Below are 8767 nucleotides of genomic sequence, written 5' to 3' on the forward strand. Positions count from 1 at the left end.
GAGAATACTCCATCCACGCAGTCAAACATAACTTCGGTAATCGTGTGATGAATGTGAGCTTCTGTCAAACCAGAGAACTCAGGGTCCAAAGTCATTGTTGGCTGATTCTGGTCCTCCAAACAATCCAAATTTCTGGCTTTCCATTTGGACTGCGCTAACGGTACTCAAAGAGTTTCACGGGCCTCGATGAGGACCACTTTTTTTTTTTTTTTTTTTTTTTTTTTTACTCTAGCTCACATTCTCACTCTCCCTGAATTCTATTTTACTTCCATCCATGACACACTATTTCCCCAAATCTAGTTCTACATTCTGCTGTCAACTCAGCAGGGCCAGAAGGTCATTTTTACATTCCTTTCATCTCCCCCTTAAAGGGACCACCTAGCAAAGCGCCGGGCACAGAGTAGATACACAGTGGAAACAGTTTCTCGATAGAGTTGACAAACACTGGACCAGGGCACGAAGCCTCCCGACCCAGCTGTGTCACTTACCGAGTATATGTCCTCGGGCAAGCCATTTTCCCCATCCTGGGCCTCGGTCTCCTCATCTGTACAATGAGGAGGCTGGACCACATGATTCTGAAGGGCCCTCCAGTCTTGAAGGACCAGGTTTGAGGGACTGAATCATCTCTACGCCCCGGAGCCAAGCCTTTTGCCAGCAAATAATGGTTAATTGATGAGACCTCGCCATGATTCCATGGCACTTCATCAGAAACATCCATCATGCTGGAATTTAATTTAGTTACTGTGGCTGTGCCGACCTGGAAGGCAAACCACCAGTCCCTTTGGAAAATTAACTTATTTAAAAAATTAGTTGACTGACATCCTGAAAGGAGAAGTAAAGCCTCTGTGAATGCATTTTTCAGTGGTCACTAGATAACCAGGTCATCGTGTACATACTGCCACAATCAGAAGGTTAAACTGACTCCGTAACACGCTCCTTCCAGCCGGTTGGTTGGATCGAACCATGCTAGAGACCCAAAGACCAAGAAGACTTTGGACACCTAAGAAACGTCTTCCTCCAGACACTGCAGCTACAGCATCACTACAAGATAAGTAGGGTTTTACCTTTTTATTAATATAAAAAGAAACCATTTCAACGTGCTTTCCAGGAGATATGTTGCCTATAGAATCCAAAATTCAGACTCCAGGCATATAGTTCAATCAAGGCCACCAAGTGGACCAGTATCTGCTACTGAGATCTGGTTTCCACTGAAGATGACAGACAATACAGAGAACTCTTATTTGGAAAAGCAACAAAACAAATCATTCTTCATAGGATGGAAGTAATGTGGGTTTTTTTTCCCCAGCAAAAGGAACGTTGAAAAAATAAACAGATGAGTGATTTTGAGTTTGTAATGAAAGCCAAACCTGTTTCCTTAGCTTATTTCCCAATGTGTGGCTTTTATACCTTCATATAGAGCACATGCCTATTGAAGAACCAAATCAAAGATTACTTTAAATCACTGGCTGATTTTCTTTTTCAAATGAAGCAAAATGCACAGGTATATAAAAAAAAATAGTATTCCATAAACCGAGCGATCCATAATCAAAATCAGACTCTAGCTGTAGTGCTATTGCCAGCCCTGCTTAAATCATGCCATTTTATTTAAGCCCTCAGATAATTTTTCTCAGCTCAGTAAGTAGGTGGATGTTAGCAGCTAAGGTCATCAAAAAGATTTACTTCAAAATAAATTCAACAATTCAGAGCATCGCCCTCTCCACAGCGTAAAGTGTGCCTTGCTTTGAACATGCATATAAAATTTCATTAAAGTGCAACATAAAAGTTTTACATTAGAGGAACCTAGTGCTGGACCTTTGTTTAACAGTCATGATAATTTATGGCATTGATCTGCTACAGTTAAGTAGAAAAACAGCCTTCTCGTGATGAAATACAAGTCACGAAGGCCGAAACTTAAGGAAAGCTAGAGGAATCCCAACCTCCGACCATTCAACTCCTTCAGATTTTTGTCACACATTCTTCTTTAACGTTCTCCGTACGGACTGAGACACAGTACTAGTCTGCTAACTCCTGTGCCCTGTGCCCTAAAAGTTGGGTTTTTCGGTTCTACATATATCTTGGAACTCACAGAAATTCTATTTTTTTCAATCACACCAACAAATAACAAGGGTTCTAAATTTTGCCTCTTCCTCGGAAGCTTGTTTAGTAACCGTTTTTCTTCCTCATTACATTCTGCAAAAGAGACCAGACTGGCTAGGAGACCTTCAAAAGGATTACAGACAATTAAAACACTATCAAAGAGGCAGAGGGCCAGTACAATCACCAGGATTTACTGAGCAACTAACTATCTTTGAAAGATATAAGCATTTGCATAGGGCCCTCTGAGCTGATGGGCTCTAACATCAATCAACAGATGTTTATTGAGCACCTGTAATGGGAAAGGCACTGTGCTAGATGATGCAAGAGGGTGATACACCATTCCCTAGGAAGCAGTGTGGATATTTAAACATAAACGACTTAATGCAACAGCAGTAACGCAGTGAAAAGAGCAATAAACACAAATCCTAAGACTATCCACTTATTGTGTCGACTTAGGCAAGTCATTTAACCTCTCTGAACTTCAGTTTTCTCATCTATAAAATGCAGTCAGTAATATCGGTCCTGACAAACCCACAAGGTTATTGTGAGGATCAAATCAAAGAACAGATGTGGTAAGTTACAAAGCTTTGGAAAGAAATGTTATCCACCTTGGGCTCCCAGCTTTGAGGCTCCAAAACACCCAAATAAATATACCATGGTCTTCTTTATGTTCAAGTATCAGATCTTCAAAACGAAGGCATTCAAATTTAAATGGACAGTTCCCAAAGACTTATATATGTATATAAAAGAGGCAAAGCTATTTATGTGTGTGTGTGTGTGTGTGTGTGTGTGTGTGTGTGTGTAATTTGCCATTCACATGTTTTCATTAAAGGGGTATCCACCAAAGAAGTGCTAAGAGATTATTATCAGTACATAAACTGTTCCTTTTTTATTTAAAAGAAAAAGCAGAGTTCCATGGCTAGTCAATTACACGCTAATTCCACAGATTGTTTTTTACACAAGTATGATCTACACAATCCAATCCATTTGTTTCAGTGACAGCTAAATGCTCAGACCCATACAATAACAATAAATAATAGGCAATGAGGTTTTGGGGAAAGACACCTGACCTGGAAATTGGGAGATGTGGATTTCTGACCTAGCTCTACTACTAACCAGGTTGTGTGAACTTAAGTGAGTCAAACAACCTCTCTAGGGCTATTTGCTCATCTGTAAAATGGGAATAACACCTGCACATCCTCATTTACAAGGACCAAATGAGGTGCCATACGGGAAAGTATTCCACATGTTGAAAAGGCTCCAACAGAATGTCAGTTGTCAATGGTGTGGGCTCTGGGGTCAACTCCATCTCAGGTAGAACCAATGCTAGTAATTCCATTACTTCATCTGTAAAACAGAGAGCCTAACAGGTCCTGTCTCATAAAGTACGTCTGAAGGATAAAGTGAGATTGACTATTTAAAGCACTCGGTGATGCCTGGGGCACAGAGTAAATACTAGTAGCAATGGTGGTGATGCATTCTAGAATACACAGGTGAAACACACACACACACACACACACACACTGTTCAAAAGGTTTTCTCAAGTTGTGGTCTCAAGTTCTTTAATCAGCAACACATTCCTGCCCATTATCAGTAAACAAGTTCTTAAAATCTCTCTTTCTTTATCCCACAACAATCAGAAAAAGAAAGACAAAATTAAAAGTGAAAAATGTTGTCACTGGACCAATTGTTTTGTCTACATGACAGGCTAATCAAGTATGTGGCAGTTTCACTTTCTGAGGTATGAGCTACAAGCTCACCGGGCTACAGCTTCTAGGTGGTTGCAGAGATGGCCATTTTATTGGACCTTTATGATGCTGAAATTATGTTAAATGTGTACAAATTCTGCATGCAAGAAATAGTCTTAGCTAAGAATAATGGGCATGAAATAAAGGTTCAGCACATTAAAGCATTTCTATTCAACAATAATTAGCATGTTTAAATACAATATAATTTTTATCCATCTACAAAATGCTTAAATGTTTGGAATCTCGTTTATGTCTATAATGACAGATTCATTTTTGAGGCAGTCATTTTCAATCTTGATTTGTATATTTTAAAGTTGTTAAATGCTTGACTGAATCATTAGCAAAACAATTCATGTATCATTAAACTGATTTCTAACATGAGATCATTTTCTTTCTTGTCCAATAGATGTGCCTTTTTAAGATTTACAGAGATAGCTTTTATTCTTGGAGGGGGGAGTTGCAAGGGGGCGGGTGGGGGAATTGTAGAGATCTTATCACACTAGCTAATTTCACCGCCTCCCGTCTAGCCTCCCCAGACACTCCCTTAAGAGACTCAACCCCACAAGGTTCGCTGAATGAATGCTGGGGCACACTGGCAAATGCATATCGTAGGTACTAGCAAAGAAAACAGAACACATGGAAGGCAAACGGAGGGCAGGGAGAAAGAGAAATGGAGGCAGGTAGAGAATGAGAAATCCTGGCAACCTGTAGGCCTTATTCAAAACAGGAACCTGCCCTGCTGCCTCCGCGTTCCTGCTACCCTACCTACCCCAAGGCTGGCACACGTTGTGTTCTCTCTCTCCCCCCACCCCCAACACCGTCCCATCCATAACCAGGTCTGGGCCACTCTTGCACAGGACTGCAGCTTACAAAGGCCTAGCCGGAGGCCAGGCTGCTGCAGTGCATGGGCCATGCCCGGCTGCGTCTGAAACAGTTCACTTTTGTCTGGAGAAGCAGGGTCTCCCCCTCCCCCGCATGCTCAAGACAAACTGGGGAAAGCAGGGGCTGCTAGGGCAGGCCCCCGGGGGCTGCCTTCCCCCTGCCGCCCCCCCCAGCCCACCCCCCCACAAGGAGAAGAAGCCTGGCCTGCACATGGCCCCTTCCCAGCCTTGACAGCCCCAAGCAGACCTTTGAACTTTCTATTTATATAACAGTTTAGTGAGTTTAAGTCTCTTCCTGTAGAACTGCCCGTGTGCAAGCTCGCCTCTAATGAGGCTACTTGTGAGACATCACTTAGAAACTACAAACGATCGCTGCCGGGCTTGGGGCTTCGCAGCGAGGAGCCAGCCCCTGTCGCCACTGCTTCGCCACCATCTTCACTAGACTTTTGCGCAGTTTGATTTTGCTGTCATGGTGGTTTGCTTTTCATTTTTGATGTTTAAGGATGTGTCCCTTTCTGTATCTGCCTGTCCTTCTTTCTTGCTGTTTTTTTTTAATAATGAAAGGAAGACAAGCATCCCCACAAAGGACCTTGGCCTGTCACAAAGCGATACCTAATCAATAAGGGGGGGGGGAGGTATTTGCTCATAGGACTGACACTTGGTAGGCCCTCTGATTTTGCTTTTATACCCTCTTAAATGGGGATTAATGACATCCCCACTGGTGGTAAACAAGCCTAAATCTCGCCACAGGATTTCCAGATACCTCAAGAATTCATTTACTGGCTTACCACAGGCAAATCTATAGAATGATTTAAACAATCACATTTCATTTTTGTTCTTTATCTTTTTTTCATTTTCTTTCAAGAGCAATGGTGTCTTTGGTGCGCACAGACATCTGCACCTTCCTCTTCTTTCACAGAATGGTTCATATTAAATTTATACTCAGGAGAACATTGCTCCTTCATCCAAGAATCTTAAAGAACTTGTGCTTTGGCCCTTTCATCGAGTCCAGAGCATGACCCATTAGAATACTTGCGCAGTGCGTGAAATCCAGGGGTATGTTCCTTTAGGCATTGAGCGCTCCCAGACCCAGCACGGAAGCACATTGCAGCGTCATTCATGCCCCATCCTTCCCATTTGCATTCATCCTGACAAATGTGTGTTTATAAATGGGCATGGACTTTTTGTTTACTGTAGTCGAGTGTTTGCAAATAACACATATGCCTGTGTATGTAAAGTCTTCCTTCATTAAGTCTAGGTAAACGAGTTTGTTTTTTAGCTGGCCTGATCCATTTGTTGTCAGACATCTAGGGTTGCGGTACACAAAGCTCAGAGTTTTCTGTTCCACAAGTGAATGTTGAGAAAAGATCCAATGTAAATGAGACCCTTAACTTGGCTGGCGCCTTTTTCCTCCTTGGACCTCCTGGCGGGGGCGGGGAATGGATGCCAGCACTCTAAGCAGCTACTTACTCCCCAGGAAGGGAAGTGAACATGTAATGAACATGTAATTGACATGCTCTAGATGGCCACAGAGTTTGGAAAGGTACAGATTTCCACTCAAGGCACTATCAAGCTTTTTAGTTCATCCACTATTGTCACATTTATGTTCCCTGTTTTTCAGGGGGGGGGGTCAAAACAGATGCACAGACCTCATTACAAATGTTTACACACAGATTCATAAGGAAGTTTGCCCCTCACAATCACACAGTAAGAAGGAGAAATTTTCCTGGAACATGTGCACAGAAGGAAAAGGCCAGCTTATTTATGCAGATGTATTACATTAATTCATCCATATTTCACATCATATCCACAGTGTCCAAGTCTGCATGTTTCTTAACTGATGTGGCGTAGTTACAGAACTGGAGGAAAAAAGGTTTTGGATTTTCCTTAAGAAAAGAAAAAATAGTCCCCAAATGGGGGGCGGGGAGAACCTGTCTTTCTGAAAAAAGAAATCAAAAGAACCAATCCCCTTTAAATATACAACTGCATGTTTCTAAGATTAAACTGAAGTTAATATAATAAACACGTTTTTTAAAACCCAGTACCTCAGATATGTTTAACATTTGAACTATACCCACAAAATCAATTATAACGTCTGTTAAATTAATGATGTTACCCACACCATATATTAGGCAAATTGTATGCAAATAGTAATGCTGTGGTTATCAGTTGTCTGCAAAATAAATTAGTGAAGCAGAGTAAAGGCTGTGTGCAGGAGCATAATATCTAATTGAGGAGTAATTTTATTGTGATCTTTACTTTTAAATAACATCATGGTTATTAAAAATTGTAACATAATGTTTCTCTGCAGGGCTGATAAAACCCTGCATGGTATCAAAAATGCCTTACAGATTAATACTGATACAGTGTAATTTGTGGCTTCAAGGATTTACCCGGAATTGCTGTAAAATAAAATGTATTTAAGTTCTGATTATCTTGGATTTGCAACTAGAAGAGTCACGATTGGCATAATGAAGCTATTGGCTAAGAGTATGACCCTTTTCTAAAGAAGGAAATTGCCTAAAATATCCCATCAGCAAGGGAAATCCTTGTAAAAATACACAGTATTCATAGCCAACGGCTGCTAGCAGTTTAACATTGCAGAAGATTTCGCACAATGGGTAGGTATTGTAGATTATCCTAACTACATTTAAAAAGGCAATAACCAAGGATGCAATTCTAAATCGCTGCAGCCGCATCCTCCCCCGGTCTCATTCCACGGGCTGGGGGTGGGGGGGAGGGCAATTGATATGTTAAAATGTTGTGACGGATTAACAATAATAACGCCTGTGGCAGAAGATGGAGTTTTTAAAAAAAGTTAATAGATATGTATATCACTATTTATGCACACGCGCGCGCACAGCATGCAGTGAGTAACAACTTTCAGGCTCCCCGGTCACCTTTGCACCATCTTTCAAAACGCTCTCAGCGACAAGTTTACGTGTTTTGGGAAAAGCTGACTAAACCTTTGAATCCGAGCTGGGTGCCCATTACACAAACCTGCGGCTGCCTCCCAGTGGGGGCGGACAGGGGTCCAGCCGGTAATTAAATGTGCATAGACGTTGGAGCAGCCGACTTCGGGGGGCCAACTTCAAAAACCCTCAGTCTTGAAAGCCAACGCCGAAGTCGGCCCGGACCCGAGGCCCCCGCTTGGTGGCCCCCGAAGCCACCAGGCGCCCGAGAGCGGGGAACTTGGGCTGAGCGAGTGGAAGGGAAGGTGTGCGCGCGGCGCGGGTAAGGAGGTGGCGGCGGCGGGAAAGGTGGCCGCAGAGGAAGCGGAGGCCGGTGGCACCTTGCCGCCGCCTGACCCCGCGGCCGGCGGCCGGCGCTGGACACCTGGAAAGTTGAAGCAAATATTTGCGGCGGGCAGGATCCGGTGCGCGGGGAGACCGGCCGGGCCGGCGGTGCGCAGAGAAAATCCCCGCGGAGGTCGTGCGGCTCAGCCCGCAGGCGGCACGGGCTCCGATTTGGGCCAAAGGCAACTCTTTGGACTTGGAGTGCCAAGCGACGCGTTCGGAACCCTCATCGCACCCTCTGCCCGCACCTCTCCCCCCACCCACCCACCCACCGGGGCACCCGACCGCGGAGTCGCGGCGGCGGGGCCAGAGGTGGCTGAGATCAAGTGGGAGGGCGTCTGGGGCGCCCCCACCACAGCCCCGGCTTCCCTTAACAAAGGCGAAAAGCCCAGCCCCAGCCGGGGGACCTGCGTAGCAAGGAGAAGGCAAAATTCAACACCTACCACTGCTGCTCCAAGTCCCAGTCCCTGAAAAAGTCGAATAGATCCATAGCGGCCGGGCGGCGGCGGCGGCGGCGGCGGGCGGGCGTCCGTCCCTGCTCCCCGCGGGTCGGCGCGGCTCTCGGCGCGGCTGGCTCACTGCTCTCGGCGGCCCGGCTTTCCGGCCCTCCCGCCCGGCTAAAAGTGCCCAGGCCGCATCGGAGGCGGCGGCGGGCGCCGGGGGTGCCGGGTCCTGCGCTCCGGAGCGGCGGCGGTGGTGGCACGGGGCGGGCAAGTGCCCGGCCGCCCGCTCGGGTCCGCTCGCT

At 45.0% G+C, this 8767-nt stretch overlaps 1 protein-coding gene across 2 annotated transcripts in view; it reads right to left on the reverse strand.

Moving 5' to 3' along the window:
• AFF2 (AF4/FMR2 family member 2) overlaps positions 1-8531 on the reverse strand; it is a 445879-nt gene extending 437348 nt beyond the window's left edge. For both annotated transcript variants that reach the window (XM_032428215.1, XM_032428216.1), the window contains exon 1: positions 8466-8531. In XM_032428215.1, coding sequence (XP_032284106.1) covers positions 8466-8512 — 47 coding nt within the window. In that variant the 5' untranslated portion in view covers positions 8513-8531. The remainder of the gene's footprint in view (positions 1-8465) is intronic.
• Between the last annotated feature and the right edge of the window lie 236 nt (positions 8532-8767).

This window comes from Phoca vitulina, unplaced genomic scaffold, assembly GCF_004348235.1.
Source record: "Phoca vitulina isolate PV1807 unplaced genomic scaffold, GSC_HSeal_1.0 scaffold39, whole genome shotgun sequence".
Taxonomy (NCBI): domain Eukaryota; kingdom Metazoa; phylum Chordata; class Mammalia; order Carnivora; family Phocidae; genus Phoca; species Phoca vitulina.